We start from the raw sequence: 19,707 nt of genomic DNA on the forward strand, positions 1-19,707 counted from the left end.
CCCTCAGCCAAGCTGGGGCTGATATCAGTGATGAACATCCCCTGGCCTCCCCACCCACTCCTCCGCCCTGGGCCTTTATTCTCCTGAAGATGGAAATCTTTAGAGGAAAAGAAACCTTTGGTCGCCTGCCCCATTCGTTGATCAGACCAGAGCTAGCCCCAAAGCCCCAGCTTGATCCTAAACATCTGTGGTTCAGAAATGTGCCTTCTGCTCTGATTGACACATTTACAGCAACAATTTTTAAAAAATCAGTTTCTTCTCCCTACAGAGGTCTTGTTTGACAAGGAGAAGTCTCCCTCATCCCCTCTTATGTATAATGTGCTGTCATTAACTGTCCACTGTGAGCACGTCCTGGGTAATAAGAATGGTTCAGAATAAATGGAAGCGTTTGGAGGCCCCTGCCCCCCACTGTCTTACTGTCTCCCAGAGGAGAGGGGATTGATTTAAGAAACAGAAGTAACACCACGAGGCAGTATGCCAAATGCAGGGACAGGCGCAAGGGCAATAGGATGCAGACTAAGGAAGGCTCGTGTGAAGACTTCAAGAAGACCCTGCTTGTGCACTCAATGGAGGAAATTGGCTTCCCCCAAATTCTTCTCATGGAGATCACTCCTGCTCACATTGTGCACAAACACAGGAGAAGCTCCTTGGGGTAGACAGTGAAGCCCAAGTGGCTAAAGATGGTCACCAACTGCTGTGCACAGACAGGAGTGAGGCATATGAAGTTGCCGGGGGAAATTGAGGAGGACCCACCACAAAGGGGACATAAGAAAAAGGGCAGGTTAGCAGGGGTGTGTTAAGGTATAGTGTTTGGGACCCCCTCCCTGCCACAGTGCAAATCTTCAGAAAAAGAATATACAAACCACGAAGTGATCATGGCAGCCGATCACACGTAATCTAGACCACGGGCCACGTCATGCCTGGGAGCCCCTGTGGCCTCACGCCACCCCAGATTAAAGCAATATCCTTCCGATGCATGTTTCCACCAAAGTCCTAGCTCTCCTCTTGACTCTTGATGCTGCTTGAGAGCTGTCTTCCTGACATCACGATGCAGGGTGTCAACCCCCTGCTCATGAGTCTTCCATGGCTCCCTATTAAGTCCTGCTCAGCTCCCTGAAATGGAGCTTGTGATCTCAGCAGCCTGGCCCTTACCCACCTCCACAGGCGCTTATTCTGACCTCCCTGCCTAGTTCCCAAACTCCAGGACTAGCTGTCTTGCACAGATCCCAGGCCATTGCCTGTGTGGCCTTCCTGGCCTGGGCTGAATGCTGTGTCTTCCTCCCAGCCCGATTCTCACTTCTGACTGCTCAGCACTCCACGGCCCCGGAAAACCAGGCAGCTTGTGCTGCCCGCCCTCCCCCGTGGCTCTCCCCACACCCGCCGCTTTGGTTTCATGCCCCAACAGATTCTTGAATAGATGACGGTGTGGTGCCCTAGCTCAGAACAGGTGTACTGGTTGGGAATCCCAACGTCACTGCTGGCTGGCGGCTGTGTGGCTTTCAAAGGTTACACAAACTCTCTGTGCCTTGGTTTGCTCATCTGTAAAATGACCTCAAACCACCCCCCACCCCTCACCTCAGAGGGTTGAGAGGATTAAACGAGATAGCTTGGGAGGGTCTCAGGTCCGGCTGGCCCTTGGTAACTGCTCAGGGAACTTAGCATCTCTATGGTGACCACTCTCCGCTGTTCCTTTGTCTAAAGTCTCTTCCACCTGCCTCTCGGTGAGCTCTTACTCTACTGCTAGTGCCCAACTCGGGGATCACCTCCTCCAGAAAGCCTGCCTTAATCTTCCACTCCCAGAGCTTCCTGACCCTTCAACCTCATGGTGCGGGTGGAGAAGAGAAGCTCCAGGGTGCTCGATGAGGACTTCTGGAGGCCACAGGCTCTGGCCAGGCCCCCACCTAGCCACCCAGCCTGGAAGATCAGCAGTCAGCACACTTGTACCCCATTTCTGGTCCGGAATCCTGATCGGGAAGTTGTGGTTATCAGTTCTTATCATGATCTGTTTATGTGTCTTCTTCCTCCCTTTCTGTGAAGTTCTGGAGTAAAGAGGGTTTGTCCTACTCGTTTGTTTTAGTCACTATACCTAGACAATGTTGGTCTATTGCAGGAGCCCCGTTAGGTATGTGTGTGATTGAATTGGGCTATTCTTCACTGGTCTCCAACCTGCCCTGAGGTTTCTTCATTCATGTTGTCTCTCCCTTCTTGGCTGGTTAAAATATTACTCATCCCTAATTAAACACCATCCAGTTCTTTCCTAGTTTCCCTGGGCAGAGGTCACCAGTCCTTCCCCTTGTGGGTTTGGAAACTGACTTGACTGCAACCTGTCTTCGGGGTGTCATTCATGGTCCCGGTACACCGATCTGTCCCCCACTGGATTAGCAGCTCTCTTAGGACAAAGACCTGGTCTTTTTCATCATTTCATTAACCCATGCATTCAGACACACACATTGTGTGCCTTGCAGCGCTGGTTATAATCCCAACCCTGTCCTCAGAGACCTTACCATCTATAGGAAGAGGCAAGTCCAATGGCATTTCAGTCCCGAGTCTTGTACTATGATGGAGATTTCAGTACAGGACTCCCCGGGAGCAGGTAGAAAGGGCTCCCAACCCAGCTCTGGGGAGCGGGAAGGCATCCCCTGGAACCCGCTAAATGCTAAAGAGGATTAATCCAGGGAGGAGTGTTTGAGGTAGAGGGAATACATGTGGGGGAGCGGTTAAGAGCACAGACTTGAACCAGCTTGCCTGGGTTCAAATCCTGACTCTGACATTTGCTGAGCCCAGTGCCCGGCAAACAGCCCACACCCACATAATGTTAGCTATTGTATCCGTCTGTCATTTATTAACTCGGCTTAACTTCTGTGTTCTCGGCAAATGTTTGACCATTTGGTTACCCTGTGACATTCGCCCTCAGGAAAGATTTTGCCAGGGAAAATGAAAACAAACCAAACGGCTCCAGGGGCCCGTACCTGCATAGATAAAGAGGACGGGGACTCCCTGCAGGGTCTCAGGGGACCCGTGCGGACGGTGGCATTGAGGCACATCTGAAACCGCTCTTTCTCACCTCGACCCCAAAGTGCATTCTTCACGTTGCAGAAGGCTTCGGTTTTTTTTTTTTTTTAAATAAGCAAAAAAGGACATAGCTCCCAAATTAAGAGTTTGAGTAGCCTTTTGTTTTTCTGAGTTATGAGGTGGGGGAAGAGTGTTTTGCAGTAATTGCGCATGGACAGAAGTGAAATTGCACCTGCTCATCCTGCCTTAAGTAAGTCCAGGAGAATGAGCAGTGCGTCCGAGCCTGGACCCTCCAGGAGTCCAGAACTCTGGCCTGGTGCACGGTTAAGGGTCAGGTGCGCTGTCCTGGTTTCCCGCCACCTCTCACTGTCCCTCCAAGCTTCCTCTCCCCTCTTTCATTTCAGCGCTGGCAAATGGCTCTGAGGTCTAGTAAATTTTTTCTGAGATGCGTGACAGACAAAAGAGAAACCGCTCTTCCAGGTTGATGGAGAGGGCTTCTGGATAAAGCTCCCACTGCAAAATGAAGCCCGCCCCCTACCCGACCCCCCGGGCTCTCTGCTTTTTCTTGAATCTGCTCAGCAGAAGCTGCAGCACTTTTGGATTATTCCAGAAATGGTTTCCTTTCGAGCCCTGCTGTCAGTTTTCTTTAGGCTGATTAGGCGGTTTATGGATGCTTTACTCTGAGCCGGGTGCCTTCAATGACCCAGAACTGAAGACCCCCCGGCAGGTTCAGCACTAACCACCCCCTCCTCGCTCCCCTCCCACCGCCCCGCCGCTTCCCTGCAGATTTCTCTGCCCTCCCCCTCCCCATGGAAAGCCCAGGGCTGACACCATCAGCATCCTCTGCGCCCTGCAGAATGCCCACCTCTCTACCCACCTGCCCTGCTGGCCCTTCGAAGCCTCAGGCTCTGAGCCCTATTGTCCTTGGAGTGTCAGGAAGCAGGAAACTCATTCCAAGTGAGGGTTGTTTCCAGGTCAGGAGAACAATTTCCTCCCGCTCCTGACAGCACTCTGCAGTCCAGCTCCAGAATTCTGGATTTAAGTCCCTTCTTTGCAAGCTTTCCTCTTCAGATCCTTCTGTAAGTAAGGGACACCATTTTTGCCCCTATTAAAAAGAGAGGAGGCTTTCATTTTCAGACTCGAAGTGCATCTGACTTGGATGGAGCATTTTTTTATGCTTGAAGAAGGGAAGATAAATTCACTTGCATGGAGCACGTACCACCTGCCTCTGGATCCAATGTACCTGGGTTAATTCTCCCATATTTCACTTTCTCGTAGAATATGGACAGCCCATGGCTGAGATGGTAGGAAAAGGAGCGGCTGAGCTGAACCCATACATGACCTGGGCTCCCTGCTCTCTGAAACACTGGGGATCTGCCACTCCCCGGATAATCGAAAGTAGAAACTGCTTTGGTCAGAACACTGGCGGGCCTTATCTTCTTGGTCGTTTGGGTTGCTTTGAATTCATTTCTATAGATGTGGTGGGGATGAAGGACAGATGTGAAGTGATGAGTGTTAGCAGTTTCCCTTCCCCTGGCCGGCTCCCCCAGCCCTCTGGGGAGCAGACATTCTTGCTCGGTTCATCAGGCCACCCCGTGTCGTGGGGATGATCCTGGTGAGAGATAGTTTGGGAACAGACACCAGGCTGGCAAGTGGACAAGAGGAAGGAGGCCTGGTTGGCTGGATTTGAGACCCAGTGGAGACTGGGTCGTGTCCTGCAGGTGTGTGCATGCATGTGCGTGTGGGCGTGTGGGCATGCACACACACACACACACTCTGTCTGAACCTCCTTGTTTCCCTTACCCCCCTCTTTCTGCAGGGGCCACGCCAGACCTCCACCATTCTCGCAAACTCTGGCTCCCCCTCCCCCATCTCTTTCTTGGCAAACAGCCTTGCACCCTACTCCCCCATCCCCATGGGTGCTCACTCAACCTTCCTCCTCCAGATTTAGAGACCTCCCTACACCCAGACCCAGGGTTTCCTCTTCCTCCCCCCTGCCACCCAGGCCCTGTCCTTCGTCTTCTCCAAGTCAGTCCTTCCTCCTGCATGTCAGATGCCACCCACTCCCTTCCGTGCATCTCAGGAACCAAGGATGGACCACAGCCCCCCACTTTTATTTAACCTCTTCTCTTCTCAAGTGACTATCTTCCATTGGAAGTATTTCCATCTGCTCAAAACTTCCGTATCCCCAAAATGCCAAGCCTCTACTCCCCATCCTTCCATTGGCCTTTCTGTCCCTCTCTTCCATAGTCTGGGTTATCACAGATGTCCCCGCATTCATGGCCTCCGTTTCTTTCCCTCCCACTCATGCATCAGCTCTCCTTCCATACAGAACGCCACTTCCTGAGATCACCAGTGAGTCCAGTGCCTTCACACCCAAGGGCGTTTCTCAATCCTCTTACCTCGATTCTCAGCAGATTCGACACTGGTGATGGCTTTCATCTTCCTTCTTCTCCTCTGGAAACCACAGTCTGTGGGTTTTCTTCATACCTCTGATGGCACCTTCTCAGTTGCCTTTGGAATCCCTTCTATGCTACTTGTCTATTAATGAGGGCTTTCTTAGGGCTCCGTCCTGGGCGCTCTCCTCATGCCACCCTGGGGCCTCTTGTTCACGGTCATGACCTCAGTTACTGTCTACATGGGGTTGACTCCCGGATTTAGAACTTCCAGCCCGGGTCTCCCACCTGGGCTCCATGCCTGCTTATCCAATGGGCTCACTGCCTCTCTGTCCAGTGCTGCCACCAGCCGAGCAGATGGAAATCCTGGGGTCCTCCTTGGTGCCCTGTGTCCTCTCACTTTGTACCCGGGCAGTTGTGCCCCTAAATGTCTCTGATACCCAACCATTCTCCCCTTCTCCACTGTTACTACCCTTGTCCCAGCCACAGCAATCAACGCTGACGCTCCCTGTTCACTAGTCCCTTCCTCTAGACTCCACACCTGGGCCAAAGTGCCCTCTTCAATGCGAAAACCTGATCATCTGACACTCTTGTTTAAAACCCTTAAACAGCTTCTTGATGGTCTGGGGATAATGAGCTTGGTTATTAACAGAGACTGTGAGGCTCCGGTCCTCTTTACCTTTCTAGCATCGTCTGACACTCGCTCTCCCTCCCGAGCTCTGCTCCCTTGGTTGCTCACAGGGCACCCCGGAGAGGGGCAGCAATGCTACGAACAGTGAGTCTGGGACAACAGGACTGTGGTGGGGAAGCTGTGTGATTCCCCTACTCAGAGCTGACCTGCTCCCTGATGCCCAGATGTGTGTGCGTTCTACCCCTTCTGCCTGGGACTCTCTCTTCCTTGCCCCATCAGTTCTAGCTCAGCCTTCAGCCCTCATCCCAAGCTCAGAGTCTCGGGTGACCCCCTTTCATAGCACCCCATGGAATGCCTCTATGGTGTCCCCGAGCCTTCTCCGACTTTCCTCGTCACTATTGTCGTTTTGCAGGTATTCATGGGATCTTGGATGAATACTTATCTCCCCCTGCAAAGTGTAAGCTCCCCGAAGTCAGGAACCATGTCAGGTTTACTCCCCGATGTATATCCGGAGAGCAGTGCAGTGCCTGGGGTTTGAGTGTTGGCCAGTGTTCAGTAGGTTAGCAAATGCCTGGGTCAGGTGCTTGCTGGGAGGCGATCATGGCTGGTTTCCCATGTTTCTGCACATCTGCCTTTGTTGCTGACTATTTATTCAAGGGTTTTCATATGTTGAACAGCCTTGGAAGATGGAGACAAGGTCTCTCTCCAAAACCAAGGACAGGTGGCTATCTTTCGGAGGGGAAGGTAACGTTTTCCTCTGGAGGAAAGTGTCTGCACCCTACTGCCTGCTAGGAAAGACCTGGGTTCTCTAGGAGCAGGGATCAGGGATCTTCTTCTGCAGCACAGTGGACTGTGTGGGTAGAATCTGGCTCTTCTGCTGTCACCCAGGCGGACCCGGGGCTCAGGTCACCAACACGAACCACACGGGTCCCCTGACTGCTGCCGTCACTGACAAGCGCCCTTTATCTCTGACCCGGGAGTGGTGGGTCTTCTCCCAGCTTCCATGCCCATCCCCGGCTGGGTGAATTGCAGACCTTTCGAAAGTATTGACATTGATTGCACTAATTCTATTTTATTCATTCTGCATGTTTCTTGGACTTTGGTGTCAAGATGTGGAGAAACAAAGTACGAGAACTTTGTGAGTCCCAGGTCCTGTTCGTGTTTCCGTGAGACAAATGGCATCCCGGGATCACTGCTGTGTGATGCTGACGGGGGTGATGGCTTTGGTGGCCATCTCTCTTTTTTTCTCTCGTTTTTGTATGTTCTCTTTTTTTTCTCTGATGTGTAGTTTTTTTCCCCTCTGAGTTCTTTAATCTCTGCTCTATTCCCTTTCAAGTGGTTAAACTAGTTTCTCGCACAGTGTTAGCCGAATCGTAGTGGGGACTCCTAAAGAGGGGAAACACGTTCCAGGTTTGGATAAGGATGGTGGGAAAAGCGCTGGCTCAGAAGTTAGGAGACATAACTTTTAGATCTGTTCCGGCATAACTAGTTATGCGAGATGGGGCAGGTCACGAAACTCTGGCTTCCTCATCTGAACTCATGAGTGCATTCATTCATTCATTCATGTGTGCATTCATTCATTCGTGCACTCATTCATTGAACAATTGCTTCTTAAATTATTTGAAATAAATGACGCCATTGCTTCCTTCAAAGGACTCACACGCTAATGAGACAGATGAGAGAATTCAAGATCCTAACAGGATGTGAAAGGCATGATAACAGAGGAAGTCCCGGGGACCTACCGCAGGGCCCACGTGGGTGGGCAGAGCAGCAAGAGAGCTTCACAGTGAACCGTGCAGGCAGCTGGGGTCTGAGCCGAGTCTGGTAGGACAAGTGCTTGGCCAGGAAGAAGGCCAGGAAGGAGGTTTTGGTCAAAGGAAGGAGAAAGTCCCAACAATTCCTGTTGAGCCTTTATTTACCAGACTGTGCCTCTACCAATAGATGGCCCAAGTCTCCAACGGTGTCACCCCTAGGGCCATGAAAAGTGCACCTGGCAGAAGGCAGCAGGACAACACACTGAACTCTACCATTAGCCCTATAATCTGGGCCCTGCCTTCTTGTCTGCCCAAAGGGGATGGCATCAGTCCCTCGGGGGTGGTGGTGGGATGTGAGCACTTGGCAGGGCCTGGCACAGGGCAAACAGCCAAGCAACTGCACCAAAACTAGGGGAACACTTTGGAAATTATTCATGACTTTGTTTTTGCCTCTTTGAGAACATGACCTTCTCCCTAGTTGGCCCAGGATCTCCATCTGCCTGGGCTGAGAGGAGGGAGCAGCGACGAGAATCCTGCAGGGAACTAGAGGTAAGTCTCAGTTTCCAACGGGCATAATAGGATTAGGCAACAGGAGGTTAGGCTTGAGAAGCAGGATACTGTCTTGAGGTGGCTTTACAGATTCTTTATTCCCCTACTTTGCCTCTTCTCCCCCATCACCTTCATCACAGCTGTCCGAAGGAAGACAGGGCAGTGCAGGGCGTCTGGCGGGAAGATGCCAGACTCTCATTATTTACATCTATGCGAGTCAATGAAAAGAGCTGAGCAGCCTCAGTCCCCAGGGGCTGGCTGCCCTTCCAGAAGCCTGCAGGAGGACAGAGCCATGCTGGCCCCTAAATAGCTCCCGCTCCCCTGTTCTTCAAACAAGCATATGCTTGGAAAACGACTGGTCTGAAAATAACCGTATCGTACCAGGTAGGAAAAAATATTCGCTATCTCTTATTAATTGCAGAAAGGCACAAAGCAATCCCAAGAATTTGGAAGCATCAAGGAAGGTTTTCGATAAATCCTCGGGGTGCATTCAGTGCTGGAGCCCGCAAACATGTCCACTGATTTACATTTTTAAAAGGAAAGAGTGTTGTTTTAGAATTCTCTGGATTCCTGTCTCTTAGAAACGCTATTGTGCTTCCAAGGAGTTAGCATAGGATTAGACATGGTGACTGGAAGTATAAACGTCTGCAAATTATCCTTCCTTTGGGGGTTATTGAGTTCTGTAGTTTGCTTTGCTCTTAAATGGTGCTTATTTGCTGCTTGTGGAAATGGAAACAGACACAGGATTTGTTCCAGATCTGAGCACTCGGAGTCGAGGGGCAAAGATAGCAATAAGGCATCTCATTGTGCTCCTCGCTTTTTTTCATGAGAGAATGACATGTGGTGTTGTGCATTCAACAGATAAAGAGATGATTGCTATCAAATATTTGAGGCATTTCCTCCCACTCTTGAAATTTGAAATTTAATTTCTTTCCCTTCCAAAATAACATTTGACATATTTTAAAAAAGCCGAAAAGCGCCGCGAGGCTTATAGTGAAAAATAACAATCTGTGCCTAACGAAGAACGGGGACAAACCCTTAAAAGTCTTTTGCCTGTTTGTTCTGCTTTTTTAAGTTCTTATTTCTAAATAATAGGCTTAAACTGCTCTTTGTTGATTTTTGATTCCTGTGACTTCCCACTTTTTTTTAATGCCCCTTCCCCACCCCCACCTCCATGCAATAAACACTTCCCAAGCTGCTGCCTTCCTCCCAACCATCACTGCTCAGTGCTCATGTGATCATGGTTATATCTGTATTTTTCACAGCAACGCGGCATGTCCTTTCGTCATTCACTGTCGCTCTGTGTCAAATATTTGGAAGTCTACCTTCAGGGTGGACTTCTGAATTGAGGTGGGGTCATGTGACTGATCTGGCAACAAACTCCAGACCATTTAATTGTTGATGTGAAATTCTCCAGGGCTCTCTTTGCATCTGGCCACGTTCCAGAAGATGATTGCTCCATGGTCCGGGTCCTTTTGTGACTGTGATCAAGAGAGTCCTTTTTTCAACTGGCAGCGAGCAAAAGATAAGATCTGATTGTTTTAAGCTACTGTGGTTTGGGGGATGATGTTGGTTACCACGCTGTAACCAAAGTTTTCCTAACTGAATTCTTTCCTGAGCAAATGTTTATTTTTCCTGGAAATAGCAATGCGTCATTTAAAAAGGTTTGCTTAATTTTCTCTGTACCAATCAGAAATGCAACTCTGAAGTCTACACGAAGGGTCTGAATCTCTTCTCAGTATTCTTTATCAGAGACTCTATTAATATTATCCTTTATCTACTCAAGGGTTGCCTTCTAGCCTCCTGCACAATTGTCTTCCTGGAGATTCTCTTCACCTCTCTGGAGCATAAATCCCCCAGTAACTTATTTTTGGCCAATGAGATGTAGGCGGCAATGCTGTGTGTGACCTTTGGAAAGTGTCCTTAAAGAGAGGACACTTATCTCTCTCTTTCCTTCTTCAAGCTGCATGGAATAGAATGTGATGGCTGGAGCTCTGGCTGCTATTTTGGAACATAATGATAGGCTATCCTAAAGGAGTCCAGGTCCCTGATCAAATTGTGGAACCTCCAAACAAGCCCTCGGTTGCCTATCATCACACTTTTTTTTTTTAATGTGAAAAATAAACTTAAATGTCATTTACTCTGGTTTTGAATTTCTGGTCACATGAAGTTGAAGCTGATTCAAACTGAAATTTCCTTGTGCTTAGCTAATTCCTTTGTTTTGGTGAAGGGCATCCTCTTATCTGTCGTGGTTTGGTTAAGAAATAGAAGTGACTGTACACCCTAGATATGAGGGGATTTATACAAAAAAAGGAACTGTCAAATCATTACTTCACAACTTTTATCAAAATTCATTCCAAATGGATTAAATAATTAAAATGTAAAACAGGAAGTTATAACATATAGGTAAACAATTATGACTTTAAGTTGAAGGCTTTCTAAAGATGACACTAGTAGAAACCAAAAACAAGTTGAGTAGGGCTTAAAAAGAAAATAAACTCTTTCATAGGACATATCACACCAAAACCAAAATAAACGAAAATTTATAGGAAGCCATAATTAAAACTCAAGGCTCCTGTTTGAAGGTTCTTTCCTTTCAGCAGGGTTTCTCAACGTTGGCATGATTGACATTTTGGACTGGATAATTGTTTTTTATGGGGGTCTTTCCTGTGCAACGTAGGATGTTCATCAACAGGTCTGGCTTCTAGATGCCCAGTAGGTCCTCTGCCCTAGTTATTGACAACCAAAAATATCTCCGGACATTGCCACATGCCCTTGAGGAGCAAACTCAGCTCTGGTTGAGAAGATTGCTCTACATGGTGGTTCTCACGTTGGAGCATGCGTCAGAATCACCTAGAATACGTGTAAAACACAGACGGTTGGGTCTTCTCCCTAGAATTTCTGATGTAATAGGTCTGGGGTGGGGTTTGAGAATTTGCCTTTTTCATAAGTTCCCAGGTGGCGCTGAAGCTGTTGGCCTGGGGACCACACTTTGAGAACTTCTGATCTATCATCTTATGCTTGCAAATAAACACATCGTTCCCTAAAATATGAAATCAACAATAAGATTGACATTTCCAGTACATGGAAATGTTGTGACCATAGGTAATCAAGGTACATCTTGACAGTGGAGTTCAGGAGTTGAGAAACTGTGTTCTTAGACGAGATTGTAACACAGAGGTGAAATCTGTGATTTATGGATCAGATGAAGATTTGGTTTACATTTGCTCTAAACTTTTCTTAAGTTTAATATTACTAGAGAGATGACCAAAATGAAAGAAACAATCTCAAGAGAAATGATAAAGATGATAGCAATGAATCTTATTACTCTGTGATATGGATGTCCACCCATCTTTACTCAGACATTTTCCAATTGCTGGTTAAGCTTCCTGTGATAGATATAAATGTCCAGGGGCTATGTAAAAAAAAAAAGCTATGCAAACTTCTTCACTTACTGCCACATAACTTTTAATAGTTCACCTAAATAGTTTTTGTTCAAATAGCAGAAAACTGCTAGAATTGATCCTGTACACCTTTCTGCAGATAGGCAAAAAAAAAAAAAAAAAAAAAAAGGAAATACATCATTATGGCCTGAATTTCAACAGATGGCTTATACATACTATTCCAGGTTTCCCAGACATGATGCAGTTTTAGATCATCACTTTTGAGCACCAACCAGCCCCTGCTCTGTATGCCCTGCGCATTGTTTATTACAGCCAAGTGAATCCAGCACTGAAATGATCTATCTCGCGCCAGCAAGCTACAAACAAAACCAATAGCCCTGTGCTGGCAACATTATTTTATTGTTGTCTCCTTAATCTCCTCTATTCTTTTGCAATTACTTTTATTAGTATTGCTCATTTAATGAGACGTTGGAGTTCGGAGCCAGATGGTGCCTTTAGTTAAATCTGGAAGATTCTAATGGAATTGAGTTCAAACCAGGCTAAGAGTAAGAGAATTACAAATCTCTTAGCATACTGCTTTGTGTACCTTTGGCACTGCAGAAATTAGTGCAGGCTCCAAACGGGAAGCCCCGGATTAAGGTTCAGAGAGACCATGTGTGTTCCTATCTGGGATGCGGTGTAGCACAAACAAGACTGGGCATGCCCCCTGCCTCACGGAGACTGTAGTCTCCTAGAAGTGAAGGACAATAAGAAGCAAGCAAGCAAGACCACCAGGCATTGTGATAAGTGGCAGGAAGGGGGCAAGTGGAGATGATGTGGAGGGGTGCTCAAGAATTCTCTCTGAAGAGGTGCTCGTTAAGCCGATGCCCGAATGATGGGAAGGGGCTGACTTGGGGAAAGCAAGAGAAATGCCATCACTGTTTGGTAGAAGGAATCGGGGAAAGGCTGTGGGATGGAAGTTGTTTTGTGTCCTCAAGGAACTGGAGCCTGTAGAGGGAAGGCGGGTGGCCCCAGATGAGGCCAGAAGCTACTGGACCCAGAGATGTTGCATGGGGCAAATGGACATTCGGACCCTGAGATTATCCAGGGATTTTTAATGACCTCTGTGGCAACGTGCTGATGAATAAGACCCGTAAAAAGAATATCTTTGGGATCAGAGCAGTAAATATTCATGATCCAGCCAGTCTATGAAATCAACAGAAGCATGATTTTGACCCTTTGTGCAGAGGGCAGGCAAAATGGAGGCAATATTTTGATTAATCGCCTTGCCTCACGTGGTAGCGTTAATTTCATACTTGCATACCGCACTTCTGGTAGGGCACAGCGGTGGTGGTAATTCTACCCAGGGTCTCCTCTTCATCCTTCCTGTTGGTAACAATGGCTGGTCTGCCTCTAACCAACATCCTGCCCCACACTGTGTCCTTAGTAAACGGCCACAGTCCCCTTTCCAGAGGTCTCCTTTCTGTTCTGTCTTCCTGGCCTTGGTCCCCTCCTCCCCTCTGCGTGCTTCTGTTTCTGTCAAGGCCCAGTTCAGACACACACCCACCTGGGAGTGAGGTCAGGAGGAGTGAGTGAACTGCCAAGAACTCTTACAGCAATGGATACTTCCCTTGCTGGCACTCATATTTGCCTTGTGTAAGCAGGGTGATCTAGCTCATTCGTTCATTTGAGCTATTCTCTGGACCTGTTGCCTTATACATAACAGATGTGAGAAAGTATATATTGAATTCCATTCTTACTAGCATTTACCATTTATTGAGCAATTAATTGGTCAAGGGTTCTTCCAAGTGTTAGTGATTTAATCCTTATGTGATGGTTAATTTTATGAATCACCTTAGCCGTGGTGCCCAGATACTAGGTTGAACATTTTTTTCTGGATGTTTCTCCAAAAATATTTTCAAATGAGATTAACATTTTAATAAAGTAGATAGTCTCTATAAAATGTGGGTGGGCCTCATCCAATCAGTTGAAGGCATCAATAGACAGAAACTGACCTCCCCGGAGCAGGAAGGAATTGTGGCAGCAGACTGCCTTTGCTTTGAATTGCAACCCTCCTTGGGTCTCCCACCTGCTGGCCCACCTTGCAGATTCTAGACTTGCCAATCCTCCACCATTGTGTGAGCCAATTCCTTAACACAAATCTCTCTCTCTCTCTCTCTGTCTCCCTCTGTTTGTCTGTCTGTCTCTCTAAACACCCTGTTGGTTCTGTTTCTCTGGAGAACTCCGATTAATAACACACTTTATATCTTACTATTTATGCCCATTTTACAGATGTGGAAGTTGAGGCATTAAGCACCATGCCCAAGGGCAGACACTTGATGAGTGTGGAGCCAAGATTCCAGGCTAGGTCTTTCTGAGCCACAGCACAGTACAGCTTCTCCTGCATGAACTTGAAGGATGAGAACACAGTGACCTGCTCATAACACACACTATTTACTATAAATCATCTCTCCTTTTTAATATTCCCCAGGTATGGTGGGCTTTTATAGCACGTGAGAATCATCAACGCACAAACGCCTTATCATTCAGGTGAAGGGCAAAAATTTCCATTAGCAGAGAAGGCTGGTTGACAGTTACATACACAGTGCTTGACCTATTTAGGTCCTATATATGAAGTCCTCTCCTTTACGATCATGATTTCCAAAAACATCTTGAAATAACCACACAATTTTCACACACAGTCAACTACAAGATCTTCAGAAACACAAGAGAGAACTAAACAGACAACAGTTTAAAATTCACGGTTTTGCTGAAAATAAGATTACATCTCCCCTCCCTTCTAAAAATGTCATTAAAATAAAGAGAAATAAACAGTACATGTGGATGAAATTAAAATAGAGAAAAACAAACTGCGCACACAGAGTCCTGAGCCTCTTGATGTCTTTCGCCGTGGGCTAAAGTCCCATCTTGAGGTCAAAACTTCAAAAGTAGCCTCAAACTGGAACTTTTCCATAGGAAGAGCCAGCAGTGAATATTGACCCCAGGATCAATTGTTTCTGTTTAAGCTGTAGACTGCTCCAGTCAGAGAGAGCAAGCCAGGTCCCAGTTGATAAAGAGCTGCTTTCAGCTGGACTTGTCACCCCCAAACGCATAGGAACGATCTCGCTGCCTCTGAATTAAAACGATTCTTCCCAGAATGGAGAAGATGATGATGAAGATATTGATCGTGTTTGTGCTTGGAATGAACTACCCGTCTTGCGCAGGTAAGCAACTCAAAGACACGGGCCCCCTGCCCTAAATGCTGTGGCGCCGTGCTGGCCCCCGTGCTTTGTCTCACTGTGTCCCCGTGTGCTTGTGGGTCCAGGTTTCCCGGTGTATGACTATGACTCGTCCTCCTTGAGGGAGGCCCTCCGTGCGTCCGTGGCAAAAGTGAATTCCCAGTCCCTGAGCCCGTATCTGTTTCGGGCGTTCAGAAGCTCGGTAAAAAGAGTAAGTGCATTATTATATCTTCTTGATTCCTCTTTATATATACTGCTTTCTGTTATTTATTTTTTCTGTCTGTTGGGTACACTTTAAACACTTTTCCAGTTTAAAAAGATAATAGCTAGTCCTCTCTTCCGTACTGTTTTTGGACAGAGAAGGAATTTAATAACAGTTACTGTCCTAAGGCCCTCCAAGCCACTTTTGATGCAGAATTCTTCTGGAGTACCTACCCTCTGGCCTGGCTTCCCATTTCCAGATGTTGCCCTGCATGCGCCCTGCTTCTCTATCCGCAGCCCCCATGGTTCCTCTTGAGATGTTTTAGTAAGAGCTCGTTTATTAGAAATGAGGCTTTTTCGATTTCAGCAGTCCTGCTCCTCATACCTAGAGGCAATAAATTCCGGCTTTTAAGCCCAAGAAATCCCACCTTCCTTTGTCAATTTGGTAATGGTCTGTTTCCTGTTAGCTTGGGGAAATGTGAGTTTTCTTGAGCTTCCAATGACTTGGTCTGTGATTGGCAAAGAAAGAAATGCAGAAATTCGCTTCAAAGGAAATGAGGAGCCTGGAGAGCGAGTCACCTTCCCCTCCTATGTCTGCAGGTGACTTCGAGGCTTACTCACTGTCCAGGTGCGGTAAGAACAGAAATTGCCCCAGGCTAGTGGGTGCTAAGATGGGAGGTGGGAGAGGTTCTGTAAACTCACAGGTCCTACGAATGAGAGTTCTGTGCAGCCAGGCTTCTTCAGAGCAGAACCAATAGAATGTGTATATATATGTGCGTGTGTGTGTGTGTGTGTGTGAAAGAGAGAGAGAGAGAGAGAGAGATGTGGGGGGAGAGGGAGGAGAATGAGTTAGAGATTTATCGTAAAGAATTGGCTTATACTATGTGGAGGTTTGGTAAATCCAAAATCTGCAGGGTGGGCTGACAGGTTGGAGGCCCAGGAAAGAACTGATTCTTGCAGTTCACGTCTGAAGGAAGGCTGCAGGCAGAATCCCTTCCCACTCAGGAAAAAGACAGTCTGTTCTATCCAGGCCTTCAACTGATTGCATGAGGCCCACCCACATTAAGGAGGATGAGCTGCTTTACTCAAATCCACCAGTTTAAAATGTTAGTCCCGGGGCACCTGGGTGGCTCAGTGGTTAAGTGTCTGCTTTCAGCTCAGGTCATGATCCCAGGGTCTTGGGGTGGAGTCCTGCGTCTGGCTCCCGGCTCAGTGGGGAGTCTGCTTCTCCTTCTGCCTCCCCCCATCTCTTGTGAATAAATAAATAAAATCTTTTTAAAAAAATAAAATGTTAGTCCCATCCAAAAAACACCTTCACAGAAATATCCAGAGTGTTTGACCAAATATCTGAGCATCGTGGCCCAGTCAAATTGACACATAAAATTAACCATTATAATCACCCGAAGGAATTTGTTATGGGTTTTTATTGCTCGGCCATTTTTGTTTCTTTTTGGAATAAAATACCAAAATATGCTCATTATAAAATGTCAGAAAATATAACAAGAAAGAAAAAAGCAAAAATATTATCTATTATCCATTCCTCTGAGACATCCACTATGAGCGTGTGGGATAAGGCCTTTTTGGATCCTTTCCATGTATTGGTATAAAACATGTTTTTAAAAAGAAAAACAGGAACACAGCGTAACATTAATTATAAAGTCCCACAGTTTACTTCAGCAACAATGCTGGATTTGGGATTTTACCTAGTTGATTCCTCACTGTCAAGCATTTAGGTTGTCCCACCTTTTTCAGACAACACAGAGTGGAAATTAGCGGATTGAAAGTGAGTTTGGATGAAAAAGCAAAACCATTAGGCTTTTCTCCTTATTCTGAACAGAGTGCTTAAAGAAGCAAAGAAAGGTTGCAAATTCATCTCATAGTTCAATAAAATTATCTGTACTCAAAAAAATCCCACATTTTCATCATTTTAACTAAGCCTTTGTCTTGTCAGTTTGTTTTCATTGGATTGCTTTGAGGGAAATTGCTGGAGCACTATCTAGGTGGAGGGCCCCAACAATGCACTCTGGCAGAAGAGGGCTTTATTTTTTTATGAAGCTCAGATTTATTATCCAATATTTTAAAATTATGAATAAATGTGGTAATAAATATTGTTGAGGCTGAAGTTTTAGTCTTACTTGTTTCCAGAAAACTTTACTTCTATGAGCACTCTTCCCCCAGTGTTAGAAGGGGACATGAAGGTCCCCCATCCCAGGCTTGGAGTTTGTCACTTATTTCCAAATGCAGTGTTCTACCTGTGCCCATCCTTCCCAACGTGTGAGCGGTCTCTGTGCTCACGGAGGGTTCTCCCCACCTTCTCCTCACTGGGAAGTTGGTTGAATGTGTGCTGATTCAGCTTTGTCACAAGGTGGGCTCAAGGACTGAAAGGGACGAGAGTTTTGGAGTCTGGGGGGTGTGGTCAGGTACTGGGCCATGGCAGCTCCCATCTGGCCTCCCTGCTGCCATCTTGTTCCTGCCGCAGTGTGGTCTCTTTGCAGCAGCCGTGGTGATTTTTATCTTAGCTCTTAAATTCTTCTGAGAACTTCCCGTTGCAATGAGAATGAAATCTAAACACCGTCCCATGGGTGACAGGACCATAAATTACGTGACACACCCTGACTCTCACACATCATAGTGTATGGTTCTCCTCTTGTTCATTTGCTCCAGCCACAACAGCAGGACTTATTCTGCCCCAGGACATTGGCCCTGCTTTTTCCACACATGATGGGCTCTTTCCCATTCTATAAGCCTCAGCGGCAAATATTTCTTCCTCGGGAGGATTTCTCTGGCACTTTCTCTACAGCAGCTACTTCCTCTTCTCCACCCCCATTACCATGTTGTTTGTTCCTTCATAACACCATGACCTTCTAGAACGACCTTGCTTACTTCTCTTTAAGGTGTTTACTGTGCGGCTGTATGTAATCTAAGGGGGAACCTAAGCTGCACGGAGTCTTCCCTGCTCTGCCTTTGGGGCTGGACACACTGTGGGCGCTCATTAAGTCACGGGACTTCCGTGTCATCAGAGCATCACAGATTCATCACGAAGTTTGGAAGTTTCCCCCAGGATCCCACCCTTGGTGGAAGGGAGTAGACAACTGTGTGAACTCATTTATGGGCCACAACTGATCAAACAGGAAGCAGGATGGGGTAGCACTGCACAGCAGAGATGTACTTATCACTTCATTTCTTATTTCAGGGATTATTAAGAAATTATGGGGACATTCTTTTAGGAAAATGACCCTTAAAAATACAGTTGATTCTCATTATTTGTGGTAGTTGTATTCTATAAAATCACCATGCACACTAAATTGGTACATACGGAACCATTGCTCCTGGTCTAAATTAGTATATACTGAACGATTGCTCCTGGTCTAACACATGTGTTCTCTCCATGTGGCACATCCAGACCTTCTGGTGCTTAAGAGCACGGACAGCACTCTAGGACTACACTTGGGGGCCATTTGAAACAATAAAATCACCAAGAAAAAAACCTCACAAAAATGAGAAAAACATGGTCCAAAATAAACCATGAAAGTGACACTTGTCTACAGTATGACAGCAGAAGCGAGAAGGCAGAGCGCTGCCTTGTCTGATCTCAGTTAGGAACATGTGCACGGGGCAACTCAAGTTCTTTGCCACTCTGCACTTGTCTGTGGATGACTGCAAAGGGACCCTGAATATTGATTTTGGGGATTATGAATACATTTTAGTGAGTAGGCACATTTGCAAAAATGGAATCTCTGAATCATGAAGATCAACTGTAAATTAAGTCATCAGAAGTAACATCGACCTTGCAGTTCAGACACCTAAGTTCTGGTTCCATTTTTTTAAATGAAGTATTATGCACCTTTAGAAAAGCACTTCTGGTCTCAGACTGAGGGGGTGGAACTGGGGATTGCTAAAACCACTTAACAGCTTTCACCATGAAGGAGTCTGTAACTTTGTCTCATTGTGCAGGGAGAAACATTTGTAGCATTGTAAACTTCAGCATCTCACCAAGGCACACTGATGCTTTTTCTTTGTGAAGGTCAACATTCTGGATCAGGACAGCTTGAACATGGACTTAGAGTTTGGCATTCGGGAGACAACATGCAGGAGAGATTCTGGAGAAGACCCCGCTACCTGTGACTTCCAAAGGGTCTACTACATGGTAAGTATGGCAGGAAACGCCATATCCCAGAAAGTAGCAGGACGAAGCGCCTCGCTTCTTCCGTGACCTGGAGCTGTTCCAAGTCATAAGGAGACCTTGGCCCCTGCCTGGCATCTGGCCACACTGGGAGGCACGAGCTGTGTCCATACTGTGTTCCCCCGGGGAAGGGGCAGTGTGGCTCAGTGGTTGAGGACTTGGGCTCTAGAATTTGTGGTCTTGACTGATCCTGGCAAATTCTTTAAGCCCTGTTGCCTCAGTTTCCTGCTTCTTGAAATGGGTAGAATGATGGTTCCAGGCAAAGTGAATACAAAGAGGCCAATCCCAAAGGCAAATTCCAGAGATGTTTCAAATTCTGTTTTAAATGAATCTAAAATGCCAACTGTGCTCTTGGCGTG

At 46.8% G+C, this 19,707-nt stretch overlaps 1 protein-coding gene across 4 annotated transcripts in view; it reads left to right on the forward strand.

Annotated features, from left to right (window-relative positions):
* Positions 1-8,261: 8,261 nt before the first annotated feature.
* Positions 8,262-19,707, forward strand: part of SPP2 (secreted phosphoprotein 2) — a 28,298-nt gene continuing 16,852 nt past the window's right edge. Inside the window, exons 1-4 of one of the 4 annotated variants that reach the window (XM_036101996.2) lie at positions 8,262-8,342; positions 14,752-14,949; positions 15,051-15,175; positions 19,190-19,312. In XM_036101996.2, coding sequence (XP_035957889.2) covers positions 14,883-14,949; positions 15,051-15,175; positions 19,190-19,312 — 315 coding nt within the window. In that variant the 5' untranslated portion in view covers positions 8,262-8,342; positions 14,752-14,882. Of the gene's footprint in view, positions 8,343-8,367; positions 8,727-14,751; positions 14,950-15,050; positions 15,176-19,189; positions 19,313-19,707 lie in introns of those variants that run through there. The other 3 variants (XM_036101998.2, XM_036101995.2, XM_036101997.2) reach the window with 3 other exon arrangements.

Source organism: Halichoerus grypus, chromosome 4 (assembly GCF_964656455.1).
Source record: "Halichoerus grypus chromosome 4, mHalGry1.hap1.1, whole genome shotgun sequence".
Lineage (NCBI taxonomy): Eukaryota > Metazoa > Chordata > Mammalia > Carnivora > Phocidae > Halichoerus > Halichoerus grypus.